The sequence below is a fragment of the Sceloporus occidentalis genome, unplaced genomic scaffold, assembly GCF_023333645.1.
Source record: "Sceloporus occidentalis isolate IW3139 unplaced genomic scaffold, rSceOcc1.0.p SCAF_14, whole genome shotgun sequence".
Taxonomy (NCBI): domain Eukaryota; kingdom Metazoa; phylum Chordata; class Lepidosauria; order Squamata; family Phrynosomatidae; genus Sceloporus; species Sceloporus occidentalis.
The window spans coordinates 6,916,301-6,942,308 of record NW_028316994.1 but is presented as its reverse complement, the minus strand read 5'-3'; the positions used below and the strand labels follow the sequence as shown (position 1 = coordinate 6,942,308).

The following is a 26,008-nucleotide window of genomic DNA, read 5'->3' as shown; positions in this document are numbered from 1 at the left end:
AAAGAGGGAGGTGGGACAGAACAATTAGTGTTGCTTTTTATTTCTGTATCAGTGGATTTAAAGACGGGAAGTACTACATTAGCTAAGGTTGCCTGGATCTTCCACCAAGGTGATAAGCTGTGTTCACCACACCCCAGTTTCCATTTCCTTTGCAGACTATTGTACATAAATTGCTTAACTGTAGAGGGCTCTCAAAAACTACTTTTATTCCATTTTGATGAGTAAACCATGCAGCTGCATGAAAGTGCTGGTATCCCACCCCTCCCAAGTATAAATCACAATTTAACCACCTTTCTAGTTTTGAGATACAAGCTGGTATTGTTTTCACCCTTTCAAGCATATTCAGGGTAAAGAGGAGCCTTTTACAGGCTTATAGTTAACAGCTTCACCCACCCAACCTTGTCTTGCTGTTCAGAGACTGTTTGACATGTTCAGTGACTAAACCCCATGAAGTGAATTGTTTCCAACTTTAAATCTGGCTAGATTGAAAAAAGTGGTTTTGTGCAAAAATTACATAGTAAATAACTCTCCTGCAATCTAGTAGGCTAGAAAAACAGGGAAGAAACTGGTGTATTAGCAACACAAAAACTCCCAGGGTGTGGTGTTATTTTAGTGAACCCCACACACAGTGTATTACATCTCTTCAAAAGATAACATACAAACCCTAAATAGTCCACATCATTGGAACTCTGGACAATGGAGGATCCAGAAAGATTTTTATTTTGCAGTTTGGTCATTTAGCATGTCTGTATTTCAAAAGATAATATGCACTTTCTTTTTTGCCTTTCTCTCTACAAACAACTTGCACATTCTTTCCAGGGGAGGTAAGTGCAATTGATCTTGGAATGTGCTACTTCATAGTTATTCTATCTTTGAATCCTCTTCTTACATTGCCACCTGCAGAAAAGCTGTAAATCACCCCTATTTTGGGTCTTGCCTCTATATCTCATGACAGATGTTATTACTGCTTCTGGAAATCATCAAAAAGCAGAGTTTCCTTCACCTGCATAATCAAATTCAAAAACATTCATATGCTGCCAGTGAAAACCCAGAATATTTTTAAAGACACTCCTGTTACACATGTGAACTTATTTGGGACCAGTGTTTGAAATCCCAGTAAAACAGCAATAAATAGTTTTGTCAAATCTGAGCAAATCATCCCTTGCATCATGTTCTCTGAAGCAGAATGAGAGAGAGCACGAGTCCAATATTTTTCTGCAGATGATGGGTCCATACAATATGTTGTCTTGAGAAAGCACAATTATCCTGAAGAAAAAGGTGATTTCATCTCCATTCTTCAGGTTATGAGAAGGGAAAACGGAGTCTTTTCTCACAGAAGCTTCCTTGTTGCCTTCATCTCACTGGCGACACCTGGTACAGTCACACCAGCAGACAACTTCACTGTGGTTCCCAGACCCTCTTTCTTGCCAGTTGGGGATGAAATTGGGAGTTATAACCACGTTTCCTATCATCCAGTTCCTCCTCTGTTTCTTGGAGCAGGAGTGTTCCTGCTCTCTGGGCCAAAAGAGACTCAGCACGAGCCTGCTCTGCTTTCTCACGACGCAACCGTTCCTGGCGAAGCTGCTCTAATGATGATGATGCAGATGAAGACACAGACCTGTACAAGAAATGACCAGAGGGAAGGGGAGGAAGAGAGGAAGAAACTGCAGAGTACGAGGGACCCATAGAAATTTTCCAGTTCTTAGCCAAGGAACGGAGAAGGGCAAAGTGATATATGCCCAGATCAGCCTCCCCACCCCCCGCTTAATGTCATTCTATATCAAGCCTTTTGTATGCTCTAATATGGTTCTCAAACTCTTCTAGACATGTTGGCGGGGACAAAGAAGGCTGTTCCTTTCAAATAAGGGATGAGGATAATAGTTCAGGAGCAGAACATTGGCAATAATAGGCCCTTCAAACCCTAGAAACTAAGTGACTTGAAAAATGTATTAAATTAATATCCTGCCTTTCTTCTATCACTAAACCTGAGGTAGTAGCACATGTAAGGGGCTGGGGTGGAGGGGAAGCACTCCAGGATCTGATAGCTTAGCTTCAGCAAGTGTATCTGTCATGTACCTTTGGGCTAAGAGGCAAGAATAGCTACTACAGACAGACAGGACCATGACGTAATGGCAATAAGAGTTCAGTTAATTCAGCTTCAAATGGAAATTTCTAGTAGTAGGATGCCAGTTAGTGATAGTGAACTGGAAGCACATAGGGAAAATTTTATCTATAGGCAAAAGGGAGTAAGCCCATCGCACTCATTCTTGCAGTGCTTGACTGCAGACCGAACTCCCTCACAAGTCAGACAACTTATACCACACTGACTGAAGGCTTTAGGTTCCAACTCCTCATCCATCTCCATGGAAATAAATTGTCTTGATTAACTAGGTCATAATTAACTAGTAGCCATTGACTTCAAGCATGGCTTAAGGGCGAAACCATTCTAATGAAGTGCTGCTAAGTCTTCATCTGAAAGCTTAACTCAAGGATGCATTCAGAAACCAGAAAACAAGCAAGCAGTTCCTTGTATTCATTGGTGCTCCAGAAGAAGTATGGGTACAAGGGTGTGCACACATTAATAAACCATTTTTGTCTTCAAGCAAGTTGCTGCCAAAGGAAGTTTTATTAGAAAGGCACTCAATGCATTGCCCACAACCATTGCTTCTCAGGGCTGGTTTTTGGAGTACCCAGGGCCAACTAGCTTGATCTAGTACCAGAACAAAGGAGGAGTATTCAACGCCTCTCCCACCATCCTCAAGCCTGGACAACAAAGGGATGCCCCATGCACCAAAAGTACTCACTTCACTGCCATGTTTCCTCTTTCTTTCCCCCCATGTTCCTCTTTTCCTTTCTTCCCTTCTTTCCTGTGGGAGTCTTTCTTCTTCTTCAAGTGCCTCTCCATCTCCACAAGTGGGTCCAGCTTTCCTTTCAGCTTCTCATCCTTGGCAACAGCTTTGCCACGGTCTGGTACCTCCTGATACCAGGGACGACTGGTCTGGGCCTCTGCTGCACTCTGACCCAAGTAAGTGAGGATACCCAGAGCTTTTTCCTGACGCTCCTGAGGGAATGAAAGAACCCAGAGGTGTCATCCTACCACACATGGCCAAATCACATCTGCAAAGATGTTCTCTCTATGGATTATTTTTTTTACTTATACCTCTACAAAACTGGGCATTCCCACCTAGACCACAGCTTGAAAAAGCTACCAGAATGCTCCAACCAGTGCCTGACTGAGGTTCGCTCACCCATACTCTTAACCTCAACAGTTTCACTACATCAAATTTCCCTGGACTATTCATTGAGCCTCAATGCAAAATATATATTTTCCCCCTTGTGCTCACTTAATCATGGTCACTCACTGGTTATAATCACCATTACTATGTCTTTGGGCAGCCTTCCTTGAAAGTGTGGGAAAGAAAAAAAAATACAACATCTGCAGCTCTAACAGTAGAACAGGGTGGTTAGTTAACAGGTAACTAGTCTACATTAATTGCTTTACAGGGCATAAAATTACAATAGACCTTTGTTATTCGCTGGGTTTGGTTCCAAGATCCCCCATGGATAACAAAATCCATGGATGATCAAGTCCCATTAAATATAATGACATAGCAAAATGGTGTCCCTTATAAAAATTGGAAAAATCAAGGTTTGATATTTGAAATTTATACTTTTTTTGAACATTTTCAAACCATGGATGCTTCAATCAATATATTAAAAATATGTGTATCAGAAGGGTCGACTGTAGTTATTAAATCTGAACAACAGGCCATTAAAAGTTGTCTTGCAGCAGTTCAGCATATCCAGATTGGTGGGAGTGAGAGAAGCACTGAGCTCAAAGGCTCTGAATGTCCAGGACTTCTTTATGAATATAGTGTGGCAGAGACAGATGCTCCAAAACTCCCAAAGATCTGGATGATTTGACTCTTCATCTATTATGCTCAATTAGTCAGGACCTAGCAAGAATCACAAGCCACCCTTCACTATCTCTGCCAGCTTATAGCCTTTCAGTCCTCTTCAGTCTGCAGAAAAAGGGAAACACAAGCTTCCTTGTCCTCTACCTCTTAACGTCTTGTAAGTTGTCTTGGGTCCTCTTCTGGAAGAATGGCAGCATATAAATTAAATAAATCCAACTATCACATCTCACCTTCTCTTGCCTCTTCTCTTCCTCATATTCTTTGTTGCCGCTTTCTTGCAACTCTTGAAAAAGGTTGAGATGGCGTGTGGTTGTTTCCAAACCTAAAGGGACAAGGTCTGAGCTCTTCTCATCACTTCCTGGGGCAGAGAGGCGGGCTTTCTTGCGCAGGAATTCAGTTCGCGCCTAGGAGCACAAAAAGACATTTGTCCGCATAGCAATTTCCCCATCCTTATCATTTATCCGCTACCTCAGCAACTACCCCTCTGACTCCCATTTCACTAACATGGCAGCCACCACCTTCCTCCCAATTTTTTGCTTTCTTGTGTAATTTCCTACAAGCATCATAGCCAACTCCTATTATATGAAGAATAAATATGTCTGAATCCTGGACATACAAGTGGTGTAAGTAAAATATTTGGGTGAAGAAGAAATTTAATGTGGTGTCAGTAGTATTTTGGATCATGTAACTGCATGTGAAGAAAGTAATAAATGGGGTAAACCAGAAGCCAATGAAACTGTCATTAACCAAAACAAAGGAGGAGATGTAGGAGGAGAGCACTTTTCAAGCAGTGCTTTTCTTCTGACCGGAGACTTAGGTCCAAAACACACTGCAGAAATAACCCAGTTTGAGACTGTTTTAACTGCCCTGGTTCAATGCTAGCGGATTCCGGGAACAACAGTTTTATGGGACATTTAAGCCTTCTCTGTCGGAGAACTCTGGTGCCACAAGAAACTATAATTCCCGGGATTCTCTAGCGCTGAGCCAGGGCACTTAAAGCAGTCTCAAACTGGATTTTTAGAGCAATGATTCCCGAACTCTGGTCCTCCGGGAGTTTTGGACTTCAGCTCCCAGAAGTCCAAGTCCATCTGGAGGACCAAAGTCTGAGAGCCACTCTTTTGAGAGCAAAGGAAGCAAAGCTTATGCGTGAATCCACAATGGCTCTTTAAAGGCTATCAGATTCATCATGGTGCTTGAGCCTACTTTGCCAGATGCAGTTACCTGTAACCTTACTTGTAGTAGACAGATGGCATGTATGTCTGTGCTCACACAGAATACAAATCATGATGAGGGCCAATAGTAAGTTTTTATGAAGCGACCAGAGGCATACAAAGAAGCAGAGAACACAACTTAACAGTTAATCGAATTAACTGGCAGTAAGGTTATCCTTCCCATCTTTGCTAATTTAAACAGCAGCAGAGGGAAGCCAAAGAGTCTCGACTGAACCCAACATGGAACAGAACCAAATTTGCTCATCAGTTTTGCTCTAGTATTTTAGCAGGGAAGAAGGCCGGCTTGAATGGTCTCTCGTTTTCAAAACTAGTACATCAATTAAAACCAATGCCTTTGGTTTAATAGCAAAAATCACTTACTCAAAATTCTCCCCTTTATTGCAAAAGCAAAATTTGTTTGGTTTTGAATTTTGTTGAAATTTTTAAATGCTTTTATCTGTGAGCTGCCTCGGGTCCCTTTGAAGAGAAAGGCGGCATACAAATGAAATCAATAAATCCTTCCATTCATTCCAAACTCTCTCCAGCCCCTCCCATCAGAATGAAGTAAAGCGCATGCGCAATTGAGTCCTTTCCCTCCGCTCGAAGCTAGGAAAACAGCGCATGCGCGGCGCGGCGCTGCCTCAACACAACACCGCCTCTTCTGCGCATGCGCAGTGACAACCACTTGCCTCCTGCTCCGCAAGCAGGACTCGGGCCTCCTTCTTCTGCCGCTGCGCTTCGGCCTCCGCTTCGTCCCGCCGCACTCGCGCCACATTGTCCTTGTTCCGCACGTGCCACGACTTCTTCGGAAGGATATTCATCCTCCTCGCTGCAGCTCCAAGAGAGTGAGACCTTCTTGCTTCGGGACCCTGCCACTTCCGCTTCCGGAGAATTGAGACTCTCCTGATTGGTGTGATCCGTTTGCGTCCGTTGCGCCATCTCTGCGTGCGTGCCTTTTGCGTCATCACGCCCTCGGTGACGCCCTTCGATCTGATTGGCTCTGGCACGACGCACCCTTTGCTGGGATTGGTGGAGGTTTAGGCGCCTCTAATTGAGGGAACGTGCGATTTAAAAGAATAGTAATGTGGATCATTCGCCTCAATGACCGAAGATGACGAGAGCAAGGTGCATACGTCACGTCCGGTGCTTACGTCACGTCGAGTATTTAGCCCCTTCAAAATACAAAAATTTGCATAAATAAATAAATACAAAAATATATAAATAATAAATACAGAAATAAATCAGTAATTAATACAGAAATACAAAAGATAAATCAATAAATAATACAAAAATAAACAATACAATAAATAAATAATGCAAAAATATATAAATAATAAATTCAAAAATGCAATAAATAAAACAGAAATACAGAAATAAATCAATAAATACAAAAGATTAATAAATATATAAATAAATAAATAATACAAGAATATGATACATAACTAAAACATAAATGAATAAAAACACACACAAAATACTGGAGTCCACTGGGCTTAAAGTCACACTCTCTCAGCCTCAGAGGATCATGGCCGCCACGGCAAAAATAAGAATGAGGGGAATTGCCAATAAAATGTGTTCCATTTGTAGGCTGCCTTTCCATCACAGACATGATGGAAGAGAAATAACCTTTGGAAGGGCAGTATGTGTAGGAAACTAGTTAGGAACGGATGTATATTTGCATTTAATATTGGATGTGTTGTTGTTTTAATCAATAAAATTTTTTTAAAGGAAATGTAATAATGAGTTATAAATAATCCATGTTTGGTGTGACTGGATGTAAAAATGACAAAACGGAAAAGGATGACGATGGATATATTTAAACTTGTCAATGATAAGTTGTATATAAGAGTGGAAATTATTGTTAAAAAAGACCCCATCTTCACGTGATAAAAAAACACATGAAATGTACAAGAGTTAAAAGCATAACTAAAACCCACATACGCAAAAAAAAACAAAACCCAAACCACTCTGAAATGCTGACATACTGAACTTAGATAAATTAACGGTGACGATAAAGATGGTAAAACGCCTAAACAGGAGAAAATAAAACTGGACCCTAGTTTTTTTGTGTGTTTTTGGACTAAATGGCCATGTTCTAGGAGAGTTTATTCCTGACATTTCGCCAGCATCTGTGGCTGGCATCTTCAGAGAATGAATAGTGGCATGGACTGTATAATGAAATGCCTAATTAACAATGTGAGCACCTGGAATATTGTGTCCAGTTCTGGGCACCACAATTCAAAAAAGACATTGAGAAACTGGAGCATGTCCAAAGGAGGGGGACTAAGATGGTGAAGGGTCTGGAAACCATGAAGCCCTATGAGGAACGACTTAGGAAGCTGGGGATGTTTAGCCTGGAGAAGAGAAGGTTAAGAGGTGATATGATAGCACTATTTAAATATTTGAAGGGATGTCATATTGAGGAGGGAGCAAGCTTGTTTTCTGCTGCTCCAGAGAACAGGACCCAGAACAATGGATGCAAGCTGCAGGAAAAGATATTCCACCTCAACATTAGGAGGAACTTCCTGACAGTAAGGGCTGTTCGGCAGTGGAAGACACTCCTTCCTCGGAGTGCAGTGGAGTCTCCCTCCTTGGAGGTCTTTAAACAGAGGTTGGATGGCCATGGGGATGCTATGATTTAGATTTCCTGCATGGCAGAATGGGGTTGGACTGGATGGCTCTTGTGGTCTCTTCCAACTCTATGATTCTATGATAAAGTGGGGTATAAATACTCTAAATAATAAATAATGGACAAGTCTACATAGAGACCACTAAAGGCTGTTGGACTTGCTGTCAGATAAACCTAAAATAGACTGGAACTTGAATCCACACAAATTTTACATGTGCAATTGGCAGGATCTTCCTAACGCAGGGATTGGTGAATCTTACAAGATTTTGAATCAATATTTTCTTAGTTTTGTTCCCAGAGTCTCAGCGTTTATGCATCTTTTTATGAAAACAACAATTACCGTAAAAGTTTGGAAGTTCCACATCTTCAATACAAGTGTCAAAGTTTTGCAGAATTTTGATTCAGAATGTGAATGCTTAATCTTTTATTCATAATAATAATAATAATAATAAAATTTATTTCTATCCCATCTCTTCAATAAGATCGAAGTGGCTTACAACAATGAAACACACAACACAGTAAAACAAATCCCATTATTCCCTCCCTCCATCCTTAAAACTAATACATCTAATCATAATACCCTACTTACTCAAATAATGCATCATACATTTAGAGCCAAGCCCTAACACAACAATGTACAAAGTGGAATGTTACAATGCAAACTCCAAAATGGCAACTATTCCCAGAAGGATCACATCACGTTATGGTACAAGGTTGGCACAACAGGACATATTCTGCCCCTCACAAGATTTAAAAATACACATATGGAAGAACAAATGTGGCCAGAAACCATTTTTAGGAGAACTGCAAAACAGACAAGGTTTGAAGCATCCAGGACTTGAACCGATGGTCAAGAACTGGAGAATCAATACAGTAAATCACACACACACATGCAATGATATCTTTAAATTATTTCCAGAAAGAAAAAATGCATCTTGTTGCACAAGCTTCTGTTTCATTGGCTCAGCTCAGAGATCTGTTTCACTAGGAATAGCTTGTCTTGGCCCGCCTGAGTGAAAGAGAAGAGAAAACTAGTGAAAATATTCTTATCCATTATCACATACTTGTCGTCTTTCCACAATCCAGATGTTCTGAACTACAACTTCAGGCAAGTAGCCTGGGATAGTAGAAGTTTTAGTGCTGCACATCTAGAGAATTTGAGGACAGCTGTGACTGGATCAATACAACTATTTTTCCCATCATGCCATCTCTAACATTGTTTTAGTATCTGTTCACATCACTGAGATCTGCTTGCCATTTTACAAGGGAAGATTATGACACTAATCCTCTTTTGCAGACCCTCCCACCCTGAGGCCTGCCATTAGCAACCAACAAAACACATGCAAATCACTCCTGCCTTTCCAGGTCACACAATATATATATATATCCAAGTCCTTTCCAGGCAAACATTCTCTGAAGATGCCAGCCACAGATGCTGGCAAAATGTCAGGAAGAAACTCTTCTAGAACATGGCCACATAGCCCAACCCCCCCCCCCAAACATGTTTAACATTGTCCCACACTGGGGAAAAGACAGGAGGATAACAACAAAAATATAATAGCAGCAACAGCATCCATGACCTCTTTCTTCTTGCCACTACAGCCACCTTCACTTCTGCCACCATAGATTTGGCTCTGGTTGTGTCATCCTGATTCTTGTGTTAATCCGTACATTCATTCTTTAGCCCTTCTGCGTACCAGTTGTCCACCCTCAATCAACTCATTCTGGAATTACAGTTCCTTGCTAATTCTATGAAAATGTTCTTTATGAACCACTCACCAGACGGAGCTGTCTTTTGAGGCCTTTGACCACAGAGCTATAGGAGTCAGCCCATGCCTTAAGGTAGAACATGAGGATGCTTAGAGGAGGGCATGCAAAAGAAAGGAGACAAACGTAAGAACAGAGTGCTTTTCAGTGTTGCCAACAAGCCTCAAAAATATATCCCCAGAATGTTTTACCAAAATCCACAGAATTCCCCAATATTTATTATTATTATTCAGACAAAATCCCCAGAAAGAAATTAATTAAATTCCCCGGATATTGGGGAATTCCCTGGAAATTGGCAACACTGGTGCTTTGTTTCATCAGATGCAGGACTCTAGGACTCAAAGCCCTTTGTTTTCCTTCCCTTCTCCCATCTCAGCACTTGGAAAATAACCTTTCAGGTCCACAACTTCCAGGATACCCCCTCCCCTCGAATTGCCATGGCTGTTGTAGTCCAAAAAAGATAACTGTTTACAATTTTGCTCTGCCTCAAGAAACAGAACAAAATCTGGAGGACACCTATTCCCTACTCACCTCAGTATCAGGAACAAAGGAACAGCAAATGCTAGAGAGCCCACAAATCCGAGGAAGGCCCTGGCAGTGTTGGGTAATTCTGATATAGCACTGCTGACAGTGTTCCACATGGTGGGCTCACCCTGGAATGGGCCACAGGCCTTGGAAGGACGCATGCTGGAGGAGAAAAGCAAGAGAAGACTGAAGCATTTGTAGCAGACAGAACAGATTGCCAGAAAATGGGGAAGAAAACCAAAAGCAGCTGGAGACCCATCTTTGGTTTTGAAAAACAGGTATTCCCTGATGTTAAACAGTGCAAGGGGGTCCTGAAACCTATTCAAAATATTAATTTTAATTACTAGAATGAGAGCCAAACTAGTATATTGGTTTGAGTGCTGGATTAGGACTGCAGAAGATTAGGACTCAGATCCCAATTCAGCCATGAAAAACATCTGGGTGCCTTAGGGAAATCACACCTTCTCAGCCTCACAGGAAAGCGATGGCCACCTTCCCTGAACCAATCTTGCCAAGAAACCCCTCTGATAGGGTTGGCTTAGGGTCACCGTACATTGGAAACAACCGGAACGCACACAACAGCAAACTCCTACAGAGGCAATTGACCCTATTTTATGGCCAGAAAAAGAGAAGTATGGGGAGTTTGGAGGGGCTGAAGGCCACAAAGTCAGCCTTGGGAACTGCAGGCAGGCCTAGGAGTGCATTTTGCCCATTTAATACCTGACCATGCCAAACAACCTTATAGTTTGTCTAGTTCTCCTAATTAAGTGGCACAGGTTTTCCAACAACAACAATATCTCTTGTGAGTTTGCATGGCATTTGAACAAGTAGCTCCCTTTTAGGATTTGCAGTGGCCCTGTGTGAGAAGGTGTTGTTATTGTACTTACACAAACATGCTGTATAGGGCAGGAATGCAGGAAATTGTCAGACCCAAGAGCAAAACCAAGAGAAAGAAGAAATTGGAGCTGGAGGCACGGAAGGTCCGGTCAGCGGGGCGGCAGTTAGCAAAGAGGGTGAGCTAGAACCAAAAGAGAAGACAACAACCAAAAGCTCATGGGGCCAGACTCCTGACTTTCCTGCTGTAACCCCATCCATGCCCTTCCCAGGAGAATCCATTGAAACGGCAGATGTCTAGCAGGAGATAAACCATGCATTAATATCTGGAATCCCCATACACTAGGAGCTGTAAATTCCCCAAGCCATTTGAGATTGAGCTGGCCCTAAGTCTAATAGGTCTGTGCCACTAGTCAATGCCAGCCTTTGCCACTGAGTCAAGGGTTGGTTGAGTTATTTGGACACCTGAGAGAGAAAAATCCACAATGTCCCTAGAAGCAATATACACACACACAATTTGCTGCCCCTTCTTCAGACTCCAAACCAAAGAACTTACACCTGATGTAACCATTTCATTCAGCCTAATGGGCCTGGCCACTAGTGCTGATCCTGCTAGTTCCCAATCCGTTCAAAGATCAGAAGAGATATTGGCATGGTATGGCTTGAGCAAAACTTCGGAAATTACAGCTCCTAGAGTATGGGGATTCCAGCTATCATAGTCCAAAAAGTATCTTTCCCAAGGTATAGGTTAGAGAATGTCACCCAAAGCAGCCAGTGTCTTCAATGATCAAAAAATACCTGTTGCCCTCCAGTAAGTCCAACACTCAGGTCAAAAACAGGGAATAATCATACAACTTTTAAATAAAGCCTTCAATACAATGTTGGATCAATTAATCAGAGGTATTTTACTTGATTAATATTTATATCTATCATATTGCCAAAGCATGATGGACACTTTGTATGCACTAGCTGTGTCACATTCAGCATCATTTCAGAAGAGGCACTCCCTCCTCTGAGGAAAAAACAGGGAGCAGGGATGCCTCTTCTGTTGATGCTTGCCACCAAAGCCTTCATAACTAGTTGCATGAAACTACTGCACATGTGTTTCTGATTCTTAGGGAGCACCACTTATGAGACTAAGCTTTGTATTGAGTAATCTAACCAGGCAGTTAAATATTGCAATCCTGTCTTAAATCCCCCAGGGACACAGAGGATAAAGTGGCTATTGCTATGGAAGTTGTGAACCATTCTTTCCTAGGGCCAAATGTCTATCCTTTTACTCAAATAGTTGGAATTGACCAGGGCTGTAAGATGCTTCAGGCAAGAAGGCAAGGGGAGAGATGTCAAAAATTGAGAATAGGCAGAAGAAGTCACAGATGTCTTGTGCATTGCTGTTGTTGTTGCTGTTGTTGTTGCTGTTGTTGTGTGCCTTCAAGACACAAAGATATTTAAAGGTGTATGAGCATCCTCCAGCTTTGAATATAGTGATTCCCAAACTTTGGTCTTCCAGATGTTTTCACCTTCAGCTCCCACAATTCCTGACTGTTGGCCAAGCTGGCTAGGGCCTCTGGGCGTTGAAGTCCAAAACCAGAAGTCCAGGAGGACCAAAAATTGAGAACCATTGATCTAAGGTATTTCAGTGGTGGATCAGTCAGAGCAATACATGAGTGTGAAAGCAAGTATGTTGGACTCACGAGCAGAAGCCAGGAGGCCCAACACTTGTTTCCTTCTCCTACCCAACCCTCTTATAGTTACACTCCAGAACTACATTTCCCAAAACCATTGCTGTCAGAACTCTCTCTATCCCAGTATCACCTTTTTCAGGTAGAAGACAGCAATATATTTGACAGTGTTGAGTACAGGCAGTAGGGGACAGAAAAGAGCCCCTGTCCAGCACAGGGTCTGCCCATAAACCAGGTCCAGGACATTGGAGGGCACCATAAATTCCTGTTGCCCCAACAATTTCAGCAATGGACAGGAGGACAAGAAAGTTACCAGCATCCTAAAAGACAAAGCAGATAATTATTATTAGCAGATAATAAAGATGGAGTGAAATAAAATACTGATGGAATGTTCTGGATCATGACTTGAAGATAAACATTTTATGCCCTTTAAATTCCTTTCAGCTTTTTATTTCTGTAGTGTCATTTTGTGCATTAAACTTGGTAGTGGTGGGACATATGAGGAAGCCAGTAATGAAAGCCCCCTTGTCACACACACCCCTAAAGTAAGGGGCAAGTAAAAGTCTAACTTCGGTAAAGCTGTTCTGATGTTAGAACATACACACAGAATCAGAAGCAGAAGGATTAAAAGGGAAGCTATTAATCAGACGCAGTAACCCTAACAAAAATCTCAATTCCATTTTGTTTGTCTCTGTTGGACCGGGTGATGCTGAAATTTCATTTTGAAACCAAACAAAAATAAAGGGCACCAAGCAGTGAGGCGGAAGGAGAGAAAACAGCCAGAATGCAATGGGACAGCAACACTGCTACCTGGATCTTACCTAAAGGTCAAGTAGACAAAAGATGGGATTTCTAGAGCAAACTGGTAGTGCTGAAGTCAAACTAAACCTACATACCCAAAAGAAAACATAAAAGCCTTACCCATCATGCAACCTACCCCCATCTTGGCAAAAGTTATCTGAGGTCCAAAACAGACTGCAGAAATAAACCAATTTGAGACTACATTAACTGCCCTGGATCAATGCTAGGGAATCCTGGGGATTGTAGTTTATTGTGACACCTGAGCTCTCTGACAGAGAAGGCTAAATGTCTCACAGAATTACAATTTCCAGTATTCCCAAGCATTGAGACAGGGCAGTTAAAGTGGTCTCAAACTGGATTCTGCAGTCTGTTTTGGATCTGAGTTACTAATAATGGAAATCTTAAACCAAGCTCCTATAACACAGAAGATATATGATATATATATATATAAACTTACTTTCTTGGAAATTCTACAAATATCACAACAAGCAGCATGATAAGCAAGTCGAAGATCATCAGCTTGTACATTTCCTGTCCCACGGAAGTCTCCCAGCACTGGAGAGGCAGAAAGAGTTATCTCAGATCCTCCTTGAAATATAAGCTTCATCTTTAAATGTCCAGTTTTCCCTCTGCTGCATCTCCAAAGCCCTGCACTTTCTCTCCCAAATAAACCAGGAGTACACATTTGCCAACTACCCTCTCTCTACCTTGGCATCCCTTTCCTGTTACACTCTCTGAACCCACCCTTCTTGTTATTCTTCTTGGTATGTGCCTTCAAGTCAATGCTGACTTTTAGCAACTCTACCAGAGATTTTCCTTCATACAGTATACAGTGGACCCTCAGTATGTACTGGGGTTTGGTTCCAAGACCCCCATGGATACCAAAATCCATGGATGCACAAGTCCCATTAAATTCAATGGCATTGTAAAATGGTATCCCTTATATAAAATGGCAAAATCCAGGTTTGCTTTTTGGAATGTATATATGTGTTAAAAATATTTTCAAGCCATGGATGCTTGAATCCGTGGAGAAAAAAAATCTGTGGATATGGAGGGCTGACTGTATTCAGCTTGTCATTGCCTTTTTCTAAGGCTGAGAGAGTGTGACTTGCCCAAGGTCACTCAGTGGGTTTTCCTGGCTGAAAAAGGAGTCAAATCCTGGTCTCTCAAGCTGCATCTGCACTGCAGAATAAATGCAGTTTGACACCGCTTTAACCACCATGGCTCAATGCTATGTAGTTTTGTGAGATAATGCTGTGCAGTATTGTGAGCTATTTAGCCTTCTAAGTCAGAGAGCTCTAGTGCCACAATAAACTGCAGATCCCAGGTTTCCTGAGGATGGAGCCATGACAGATAAAACAATGTCAAATTGCATTGATTTTTGCAGTGTGACAGCAATTTCAGAGTCCTTGTCCAGCACTGAAACCAATGCAGCACATTGGCTCTCAAACACACCCTACCAGACATAGTTCTCTTCCCCACAAGTGACCCCTTCTGATAGATAAATCTAGTTTCTGTTAAGAGAACAAGGTCTAGCCAAAGCATAGTGTACTAAACCTTACACTTCAACAAGAGAGTCCTGGTATTTTGGCTCCAAACCTCTTGGACTGCCTGGAACTTACCGGATTAAGCTGATTGTTATAGCCACAGTTCCGACATTCTGATTTCTCTGGGTCCCCATTACAGGTAATCTGGACCCAGAGTGAGACGAGGACAACCACCAAGCTTGCGATACGCAGAAAAACATTCCTGACAACACAAAAAAAGTAGACATGTAGATTGTCAGCTGATGAGGAAAGAAAATAGCACCACATACTCTGGCTTCCTCCATAGATCACTGAATAATTTTGTGTACTGTGTTACTTTTAGTAATCTATGGTCTTGAGTAAGCCTTTTGAAGGTGCTGGGGATATTCAAATTGTTTTAAAGTGTTCCCTTGAGACAGTGTTTTGATCTCAAAATGTGTTTGAAATATTAGCACAGCTGTTCTTTCATTTCGGTTTCAGCTCTACATCTGTTACATTGATCTTTTCACATTTTTAGACTATGGACTTTATCAGATGGGGGAAAATCAGGGGATTCAAAATGCATTATCCAGGGAAAGTCGCACAATCATGGCTAAGATTATCACACACATCGCAATTAGAGGCTTATCCCAGGAATAACCAGGGATTAACCAGCAACAAATAATTTACAGGATTTCCCCGTGAATGATTTGTTGCTGGTTATTCCTGGGATAAGTCCTCTCTAATCGCGACATCATGTGATAATCTTAGCCACGATCATGCGACTTTCTCTGGATGATGCTTTTTGAATCCCCCAATTTCCTCCATATGATAAAGTCGTTTGCTTCTTCCAGCTGAAATGGATATGAAGAAAATTAAAGCCTGACCAAGTACAGTGATGGGTAACTGCAGCAGGTCCCCAAAGTGTTGCCCACGTCTGGTTTTAAAAAGCAGTTTGTTGAGGAGGGGGGTTTAATGTTAAACAATACTGGAATGAGGGGGAGCTGCAAACTATTTAAAAGGAGGCTTGGAAGAGAAGAAGGCAGTTCACAAACACACTTTTTTTAAAAAAAAATTAAAGGGCCGTCTGAGAGATTTGGAGAGACATAGGCCTGTGAAAACAGTGGCTGTGAGTATGCTGTGTGACAAATCTATAGCAAGTAGGTACAGCCCTGTTCTAGTACTATTTGACTACCCATTCCATATCTCAGGCTGCATCTGCACAGCAGAAATTATCCACATTAGCTGCCATGGCTCAATGGTAGGGAATTCTAGGAACTGCAGTTTTGTGAGACATTTAGCTTTCTCTTTCAGAGAGTTCTGGTGCCCCATTGAACTACAATTCCCAGGATTCCATAGCATTGAGCCACAACAGTTAAAGTGGTCTCAAACTGGATTATTTCTGCAGTGTGGATGCAGCCTCAGCCCCCCCATCTATCCTAGACCACAGATACTACACAATGTTACTAACCAGGCCTGCTGTCTAAACTATTAAAGCTCAGTCCCATCAACAAAATCTCAGGAACTTCAGGAAGCAATACAATTCTTGCTACTCACTAAACTGATCTCATAGAAGACACAGCTGTAAAAGGTCCTCTTGGGCCCTTTCAGATTATTATAGCTTTGATATTCCACTTTATTCCATGCCTATAGCATCCTGCGGTTTGTACTTTGGTGACAACTGGAACCCTCTGGCTGAAAATTATAAAACCTCTCCCTAAACTACAAATCCCAGATTCCACAGGATGGAACCATGGCAGTTAATGTGAAATATAAAACACTATAATTGTGTAGTGCAAAAAGGTCCCTAGTCTACTATTTACTTAGCATGATAATTAATTAAGCTTCAAGGATCTATCATTTAGAGCAGCTGAACATAATTTAGTTGCTACAGAAATCAAGATGGGCTCCCTACTGTTTAGGACAAGGATGAGGATACCATTAGACTATAGAAAAGGCTTCCATTTTTAAACTTGATTACCACAATAATTAATCCACCCCTTTTTGAATGCGACAGTTGCATCTACAAGGAAGAGCAGCTAGGTTATACTAGGTGCATCAGAGCTTCCAGGGGGATGTTCTATACCTGAGAAGTGTTATTTTGATTTCAAAGCTGAGAGGATATTTCTCTAATCGGACGATGCCCTCGGAGATTAGCGGGACAATGAGGTTGGCAACTGTGATGACAATCGATGGAAGATAAGCCACCAGGAGCTCCAGGAAGAACTGACCTTTGATTGGGGAGTCTGTCTGTGGAAAGAAATGGAAAGATTGATCAGGGTAAGTTCATTGAGAAAAGCAGTGGACTGACTTTGACCTTTTCCTTTTCACAGAGATAAGGGTGGATGGAGGAGGCTAAATGGGGGAGAGAGCATTACATTTCTGTTGTTACAGGCAGCACCTCAAGAGGTTTATAATGTAGTGATAGGCAGAGCAGTCTGTTCAAAGACCAGAACACAGGGCCATTGTCACTAGATTCTTAAACCAATTTTTCCACAGTGCAGTTGCTATTCAAAGGCAATGTAAAAAAAAAAGTCTTGTGTCCACTTAAGTCCGCCATTTTCCAGGGCGAGGGGAATGACAACTGAGCTGTCACTATGATCACTATGATAAAATCAAGAGGCAAGAGGTAAGTAATAGTATCAGTCTATTCTGCTTTGCTCAGAACTTCCCTGCAATAATACTGTGTTTAGTTCTGGGCACTGATCTAAGGCATTATTCAGTGGTGAAAACAATCTAGAAAGAATCTGGGTTGAATCTTTAGCCCTTTCCAACTTTATGATTAAGCTGGTAAGGGGTAGGTAGCATGTGTAAACTGAGGGTCATTTCCTTACCCTTCCCAGTAGCCACTGAGAATAATCTGTTGCCCGGTAGATGCAATAAAATGATGCTCCCAGCAGCCCCAAAACCAGGATGTTGATCAGACCTCTGAGAGCATAAAGACAGACTCGCTGTGCTGTGGTTTGTTCTGCCTGGTGCTTGCGGAGTGCTGCTTCCTCTAGATCCATCTGGAGCCAAAGAAGAAAAAGGTTGCAAAAGGTTAGCAGCCCAGAACAAACCAAGTCCCTAAGTGATTATCCCTGTACAAATCTCCATTTGTTCTTTTCAAAAATGGATGTTAATTAAAAGCAGGGAGAAAGGGAGAAAAAAACCCTCAGTTATGTAATATTTATATCTAAGGATAGTAAAACCTGTCAGGAACTGTAAAGAATTAGCAACTCTCTTGCCCCCCTTCTCTTCATAGGAGAAGAGGGGGAAACTGACAGTGGGATCCAACATATTGGAGATACAAAGAAACCTACGTCTCTTGCATTGCTACTTGCTATGAAGATGCAAAATGTGGTATATAGGGGGTATAGGAAAGGGGAGGAAGTACGACTCTACATAAGGTTACTCCCCCTTTTATAAATTCGAACAAAATTCCACCAAACAATGATACTTTTGTTGGCCTCTGGGGACTCTGTTGTTGTGTGTCTTCAAGTCATTCCTTACGGTGACTCTAGGACAAAACCATCATGGGGTTTGCATGGCAAGATTGTTCAGAGGCAGGTGGCCTTTGCCTGCCTCTGAGGCTGAGAGAATATGACTTGACCAAGGTCACCTAGTGCATTTCTGTGACCGATGAGGATTTGAACTCTGATCTCCAGAGTAATGGTCCAATGCTCAAACCACTATGCCTCTCTGGCTCTCTTTGTCTTAGACAAAAAGCATGTGTTTTATTGCAGTCTACTATTCTTCTGATTTTAATGAGGGACCACAAATTGTTTTTAGGATAGGAGGACTCAATATGGGCAGGCAGGTTGCTATTAATTTTCCCTAACTGCAGTACTAGCAGGAGGAGGCAAATTACTTTTCCCATCTTTACTCATTCAGTCATCCTTAAATAGGAAGACTCACAAGTACAATGTGCATACAGAGATACCCTCCATATATTTGATGTAGATTACTCCCAGGTAACTGTGCATAGGATAGACTGCAATCTTTATTACTCCTGGGATGGCTCAACCACAATTGCTGCCTTGATATTTCTTAATGCTTGATCATTCAGTAGACCTCTGATGGATAAATCTTGTGGAGATTCAACTACATAGGGATCTTGGTGGTTCAGTTTTCCAGATCTGCGGCGTGGGAGACTCAATGCATCCTAGTCTTGCAACGGTGTGTGTGTGAAACCTACATACACACACCCCTTATTCAAGGGTCTACGGCTTTAGTTGGTGTAATATTTTTGTCATATTGCACATTTTTATAGATAGCTCTGGTTAATAGGCATTTTGAAAAAGGAAAGTAGCAAGAAGGCAAGCAGAGTCTGTTTATTCCACCCTGAATATAATCTGTTTGTTGCTGCTATTGTTGTGCCTTCAAGTCATTTTGGGGACCCTAAGGCAAACCTATCATGGGGTTTTCTTGGCAAGTTTTGCTCAGAGGAGGTTTGCCATTACTTGAGGCTGAGAGAGTATGACTTGCCCAAGGTCACCCAGTGGGTTTCAAGGCCAAACTGGGAATTGAACCCTAGTCTCCAGAGTCATAGTCCAAGACTCAAAACCACTTCATTGTTTATTATTTTCCCATCCTGACTTCCTTCCATGCAACTGATGGCAATGAATATATGGGTTACCCAGCTGATCTCTCATCAAAGCACTGATCTAGTCCAGCCTTGCTAAACTTCAGGAGGTTTGCTGTATCATGTGTCCATAGACCATACCCTGACTCAATTAGCTATCTTTTTCCTGGTCCAGTGCAATTAAATCTTAACCCCATCAGCATAACATGTATTTTTGACCTTCCTGGTTCTGCCTTACCCTCAGTTCATAGCGAATACTCTTGTGCCTTAACTGTACCATCTTCTCTTGCATCAGGCCAAAATCCCAGCCAGCAAAGATTTTATCACTGTAAGATCCAAGGGAAGCGTCTTCACTAACCAGGCTGCGTTTGAGACTATAGACTGACCTGGAGAAGGACGGAAGCAAATAGAGAGGCAGGTACTTAAACAAAGGATTTCTAGAGATGCAACCTCCTATGGAGAGTGACTGTATAAGATGACTTTTGTGGTGCAGATTTGTTCTCACCTCCGGACAATCCATGCCAGGCAGAAGAGAAGGTAGAAAAGCACTGTGAGCAGATATGCAAGGGGGACATTATATGAGAAGCCAACAAAATCAACAGCTGAATTTTGGTAGTAGCCATAGAACATGTAGGTGAGCTCCATGAAGCCCTGCAGAGAGACATACAGTCACAAGCACTGGAAAGAAATGACCATATGACTGCCATCCGCTGGCCTGAGAGGGAGTTCACCAGGCAGGTCCAGCTCCATCAGGACTAGACTGGAAGAAGGAAGAGCCCTCCCTCCAATCCATCTGCCTTGGTCCAGGCCTCAGAGGGAGAGAAGAACCACTGGACCCCATCCCCTTTCCCTCCACCATTCCCTTCTCCTTTTGTTTCGTGTCTTTTAGATTGTAAGCCTGAGGGCAGGGAACTGTCTGATTAAAAACAATAATTGTAAGCCGCCCTGAGAGCCATTAGGGCTGAAGGGCGGGATATATATATATATATATATATATATATATATATATATAAATAACTAAATAAATATCACTTTTTGAGCTTACTCTTGGAATGCATTCTCTTACCTGGCCTGATAGAAGATCCATGATGTAGGAAAAGTAGCTGACCAATCCTTGTGGAGAAGGGTTGTAATGCAGACATGTTGCATTAACTGAAAGGAATAGTCAGGGGAAAGAGTTAATTAATCCCTTACTTCCTATAGAACCTAAGATTCCTACACACTACTGCTCTAGCTTGGTTAGACCCTCTTAACCCAGGAGTTTTGGGACAGGGTGATCACCTCAACACAGATCTAACAAAAGGGTTATACATTCCATTAATTTGGTACACAAGTGCCAAGCTTGCTATATGATGGAGAACACAGCCATTCTACAAATAAGCTGTTGTTGATTTCTAAAAATTAGGTTTTGAGACCTCATTGTTATAGATCAGTTTCTCTTACAGATGCCGTTTCCATACTTCCAAAATAAACCAATGGTGGTTCTTATTTTGACACACATGTTATAACAGAGTGAATTAAGGGAGGGAATCATGCAGCCTCCAAATGTTGTCAGATTGCAAATCCCAGCATTCCTCACCATTGCCTATGGTGGCAAGGGCTGGACATGCAGTCCAGCAATATCTGGAAGAGCACATGATTCCCAGTCCTGATCCAAACTGATGAAGTAATTTTAAAATAATGTAAATATGTGGAAACATACTTAAACTGGCATTGTGTTAGAGACATGCCCAAGTATAATCCCATCTGATGCTTGAGTAGGTATATTTGCCGGGGGGGGGGGGATGTTGTTGCAGAGGTTGGTGTTCTCTTGTTCCCCCTGCCCTGACCACCCACTCAGTCACCTCATGTCATTGTAATTTGTTTGTTAGTGTTGTGTGCCTTCAAGTTGTTTCATACTAATGGGACCCTAAGGTGAACCTGTCATGGGGTTTTATTGGCAAGATTGTTCAAAAGGGGGGGTATGCCATTGCTTTTCCTTTGAAGCTGAGAGTGTGTTACTTGCCAAAGGATTACTTGTTGTAATCTGCCTTGTTTCCCCCAGGAAAGGTGGAATATAAATAAATTATATTAGTAGTAGTAGTAGTAGTAGTGGGTTTCCACAGCCAAGCAGGGAATCGAACCCTGATCTCTAGAGTCATAGTCCCAATGCTCAAACCACTGCACCATGTTGGCTGCTGTCACTGTGATTGCTGTTACCAATTACCATTCTATTGCTGGTGGAGAATGGAGAAGAGTGAAGGAGATTGGATAGATGTTTAACTGTGTTTCCATAGCCACATGCAGACTGATGATATCGTCATATCATCATCTGCTGAGATCTCCAGAGAATGCTGGCAAATTTTGGTGGATTATATCCTTGATCTATGCCTTTCTGTAGGAATATAGGCAGATGCTTCTTGCACACATGCACATATGGTCTATTATGTAATGTGTGTTACTTTACTTACTTCAAGTAATCTTACATCCACTACCACCTCTTTAAGTGGCAAGGCATATTGCTTCATATACTTCAAAATGTAGTAATTTGTTCCTGAGAGCTTTTTCCTCATTCTGACTATCAAGCCTTTCATGGATTTTGGCACCATGTAAACACAAAGATAGAAAAGCTTAATTTTTGCCTTTTGCTCAGCTGTTAGATACATGAGGGGGTCGATCAAAAGAGGAAGATAAAATCTCTCCTTTTCGGTATAACTGGGAGTTTTAGCACATTCATACTGATTGGTTGAAATCATTCTTTATTCAATATACCAGGCTTAAAGACCCACCCCAACTGCTGTTCTGTTGACTTGTCCGATTGAGATGCAAGTTCTCGAACGCTGCATTTGGAGCGACCACAAATCCCACCACCAGCAGAGAGGCAACAAAATTCATCAGAACCAAGAAACGCAGGAAGTTAAAGTAGGACTGGATCCCTGTTCCAAAATGGCCTTTGAAGATAAAAGATGAGATGTCAAAGGGCAGGTTCAGAAAACCACCAGTCAGCAACCCTTCTCACCACCGTTATGCTCCTTAAGGGATCCTTCCCATACCTCCAATGTGGTGTAGTGCACTCCGCCACATCTCAGCGTATGAGATCACTGTTCCTGCCTGGCTTCTGAGGCGACGTAGTGCCCGCCGTTTCTCCACGTGCCATAGCTCCCAACCACTGAGCCTGCTGACTGCCTGTTCTTGCAGAACTCTTGGGGAAAGGGGGCAAAGAGTGGAAAGAAAGAGCCCACGTGGCTTTGATTTGAACATATCAAAACTCATGGTCGTAGCACTTGTTTCTCAAAACTTATAAAATGATGTGCCTGTTACATTTCTACTCAATCTACAACACAAACATGTCTAATCAACTGGCACCCAACTGTCCTATTTGGCACCAGCTCCATCACAGCATATCCTCCAAGTGTCCCAATTTGGCAGAGACAATCCCAGTTAATCCTCTGTTGTCCCACTTTTTGTTGGTGTTGTGTGCCTTCAAGTAGTTTGCAACTTATGGCAACCCGAACGAAACCCTATCATGGGATTTTCTTGGTACATTTCATCAGAGCGGGTTTGGCATTGCCATCCTCTGGGGCTGAGGGTGTTTGACTTGCCTAAGGTCACCCAGTGGGTTTACATGGCTGAGCTGGGATTTGAACACTGTATTGGAAGAAGTCTTCCCATTGCCAGTGTTGAAGTAAGGTTCGACTTTGTATTTAAAAGAAATTAATTACCATGTTTAACTTTGCAAATCAGTTCTCTCATCAAACAGAAGAGTTCCTAAAGTACATAAATTTCCACAGAGTTTGAATTCATTGTTAATTATTTATCTTTAGCAGCCGTGTGAATTAATGAGGTTGTATGTGAAACGTGGAGGGAGTCTGCTTCAGGAAGCAACTAAGGTTCCTTGTGAGATAAGAGTAATTGATACTGGGAAACCAGAGCACATAGGAAGGGAAGTGGGTGCAAATGATGCCGTTTTAGGCAGTGGATGGGCTTTATTAGAAAAAGTGTAAATAGTTGGAATTAAGGTTTGTTTGTTTTTAAATTGGTTAAGACCACGTTTAGTCCAAGACAAATTGTTTCTTGATGCAAAGGTCAAAATGGCACATCTTCTACATTTAATATTGCTGGTAGGGCCATCCTGGCTGGTTATGATGGGAATTGCAACCCAACACATCTGGAAGGTGCCAGGATGAGAAATCCCTCCCAACTCAAAATCTTTTGACGATCAGCCCCTCCCCTCTCAACAAACCAATTGCCCTTTTACCTGAGTTTTCGTTTTTCCCCAAGGGATAGGGGCAGCTCTTTTAAAGGCTTGCTGTCTTCCTCTTCCTCCCCTGACACAAATTCTGGGATCAGTTCCTGAGGATCAACAGGAGGCTCTGAAGTCTTCTCCCAAGCTGCCCCCCAATCTACTGCCTTGTTGCCACGCAAACGTAATGTCTGGTTGCTTGGCAGCTGGAGAAATAAAGATGGGGGTCCATGGCCATCCCAACTGGACTCTGGAGAGAAGATCCAGAATAGAATAGATGTACATGCATCAAGGAAAAGATGCCCATTTCCCAAAATAATCTTTTTCACGCACACCCAGACTCCTGCTTGATTGAGCTACACAATACAAATCAGATCTGTCACACCGGTACTCAGAAAAGTTACTATTTTGGCAAACCGATCTCCTGGCCAGTGCTGTGCTGGCTGGGTGTCATGTACTGGATGACTTTAGTTCAGGAATCTGTCTCACTGTAAAAACAGAAAGCTTTATTCAAAAACTAAAGTAGTTCACAGCAGGGCAATATTGTTAGGACTAAAGCAACTTTGGTTACACAGTATATTAAAAACACAAAGCAATTCAAACTCCTTTGCATGCTTGAACTTCATTTGCTTCCAAACCAAACTGTTTTTTTCCCAGGACTGCCCAGTTGTTTATCTTTGTACCAGGCACTCCCAAGGAACTGTTCTTGACAACTCCCGATACCACTGTTTGTTTCCCAACTCCAGAAAATATAAACATTTCTTCCACTCACCAATACCAAAAATATTAGACAGCCCATCTTCCAGGATCATAAACCAAAGCAGATACAGCATAAAGTATTAACAAGCATGTCAGATCCTGACACTGGGGGATTCTAGGAGTTGTAGTCTAAAAAATAACTGTTGCATGCTCTGGCCTCCATCAGTGGGATTCAACCATAAATCCATTTGACTTGAAGAAAAGGTGTTTATTACATACATATCTCATCCTTTCCTCAAAGGGAGCATGTATGGACCTCTATATCCTTTTTTATCTTTATCAAGCTTCTGCCATTCTCACTGTATCTCTTTTTTAAAATTCCTAACATCCCCCAGTTTGTGCTGGATATACCTAAATATATGTATCCTTTCTTTTCCAATTGCCTCTTTGGTGTACTTCCCCCGCCACTTAAAATTCTTTGGATCACTTTAAAAATTATTGTAACTTGTTCCTATATGAACCCTATCACGTTCTTTGGCTGCCCCATTTAGGAGATCTGAAAGATTTACCCTAGTTTCCCTCATTTGGATGCTCTCCAGATGAGTTGGATACAACCCAACATGATTATGGGAGCTGTAGTTCATCACATCTGGAGCACATCGCTTTGAGGAGTGTGGGTTTATGCCATCATTTTTAATGAGATTAACTGAAGGTTCTCTGACTTGTCAGCTTTCTCCTGTAAGTCAATTTAAATGTTACTCTTTCATCTTTTTCGTCTCAACTGCCAGCAATCTGGTCTCACTTCTGGTTCAAATGGAATCCCTCGCTTTTGGATAGGCTTTTATTCTAAGTGTCACCCACAAGGTGAGCAGAATGAGCTAACCACCACTGACAACACATCACAAAATGTAAGACATTCAAGAAAAATGTAGGACATCATGACCCACGAAAAGCTAAAAACACTTAAAGAAATGTAAATTCATGCTTCTTAATCATGCTCAAAATTGAGATTTTGACATTCCCCCTGGACAGAAGGTTGAGGGCATCTCCTAGAAAAGGTGAACATCTGGTCACCCACCTCACTTCTAAGAGTGTGTTTGCAAAGATGCATAATATCCTCCCCCCTTGATCAGAAGAAACTTATTAATGTAAAAAGTTTTGGAAACGCTGGAGGCCTTTTGGGGGTGGAGCAGTCCCAGATCAAACCAGCAAATCCCAGAAGGTAACCATCATCCCATACTACCTGCTTGACCTTCTCGGTTCCTCGAACGGTTTTTCCAATTATCAGCCATGGCTGCAGGTTACATTTCTTGCTCTGCGCACTTCTCATCAGAGGGAACAAGGAACAAGGAAGTAAGTGGGCAAGGCTGGATTAATTATTCCTTTGGACAGCTTGCCCCATGAACAAAGGCAGTAACTTGGCAACAAACAATAATGACAGTGATGCAGTTTGCTTCGCCTTTAAATCAAGGACGGGAGCTATGAAGCCCACTGGATTCCTGTGATCTAGAGGGGTTTTTGTATGGCCTCTAGGTCTGCCCCCTCCCAGTTAACCGAGAAAAGCCAAAGTTCTTCTCATTAATAACTTTTCCCAATTGATGCTGCTTGACCACATGTCCTGGTTTTCACCTGTTAAATGTTGGGAGAGTATG

General features: G+C 42.0%; 2 protein-coding genes across 2 annotated transcripts; both read right to left on the bottom strand.

Annotated features, from left to right (window-relative positions):
* Positions 1–699: 699 nt before the first annotated feature.
* On the bottom strand, positions 700–6,163 carry LENG1 (leukocyte receptor cluster member 1). Its single transcript, XM_089481128.1, has 4 exons — positions 5,818–6,163; positions 4,148–4,321; positions 2,805–3,061; positions 700–1,618 (listed from the first exon to the last, which is right to left on the bottom strand). Exons 1-4 carry the CDS (start codon positions 6,091–6,093, stop codon positions 1,399–1,401), a joined length of 927 nt encoding a protein of 308 aa, XP_089337254.1. The 5' UTR covers positions 6,094–6,163; the 3' UTR covers positions 700–1,398.
* A 2,065-nt stretch (positions 6,164–8,228) lies between these two features.
* Positions 8,229–24,456, bottom strand: LOC149303700 (transmembrane channel-like protein 7). The gene is made up of 16 exons (XM_089480805.1): positions 24,430–24,456; positions 23,673–24,013; positions 22,468–22,616; positions 22,204–22,365; positions 20,502–20,587; positions 19,941–20,086; positions 19,674–19,821; positions 17,706–17,879; positions 16,958–17,121; positions 14,989–15,115; positions 13,824–13,921; positions 12,699–12,885; positions 10,937–11,067; positions 10,056–10,211; positions 9,537–9,615; positions 8,229–8,766 (listed from the first exon to the last, which is right to left on the bottom strand). The coding sequence occupies exons 1-16, from the start codon at positions 24,454–24,456 to the stop codon at positions 8,713–8,715; spliced, it is 2,229 nt and encodes a 742-aa protein (XP_089336931.1). The 3' UTR covers positions 8,229–8,712.
* Positions 24,457–26,008: the final 1,552 nt, after the last annotated feature.

What these genes read in the sequence shown, in the direction of transcription:
- LENG1 (XM_089481128.1), bottom strand. Translation starts at nt 6,093, where the DNA reads ATGACGCAAAAGGCACGCACGCAGAGATGGCGCAACGGACGCAAACGG. An exon ending in AAGAGAAGAGGCAAGAGAAG is followed by an intron (nt 3,062 to 4,147) that starts GTGAGATGTGAT and finishes TCATTCCCTCAG; the next exon opens with GAGCGTCAGGAAAAAGCTCT. An exon ending in AGAGGAAACATGGCAGTGAA is followed by an intron (nt 1,619 to 2,804) that starts GTGAGTACTTTT and finishes TTTCTTGTACAG; the next exon opens with GTCTGTGTCTTCATCTGCAT.
- LOC149303700 (XM_089480805.1), bottom strand. Translation starts at nt 24,456, where the DNA reads ATGGGCTGTCTAATATTTTTGGTATTG. An exon ending in GGGGAAAAACGAAAACTCAG is followed by an intron (nt 22,617 to 23,672) that starts GTAAAAGGGCAA and finishes CCTTTCCCCAAG; the next exon opens with AGTTCTGCAAGAACAGGCAG. An exon ending in CTGTCTTCTACCTGAAAAAG is followed by an intron (nt 11,068 to 12,698) that starts GTGATACTGGGA and finishes TTTTGGTTCTAG; the next exon opens with CTCACCCTCTTTGCTAACTG.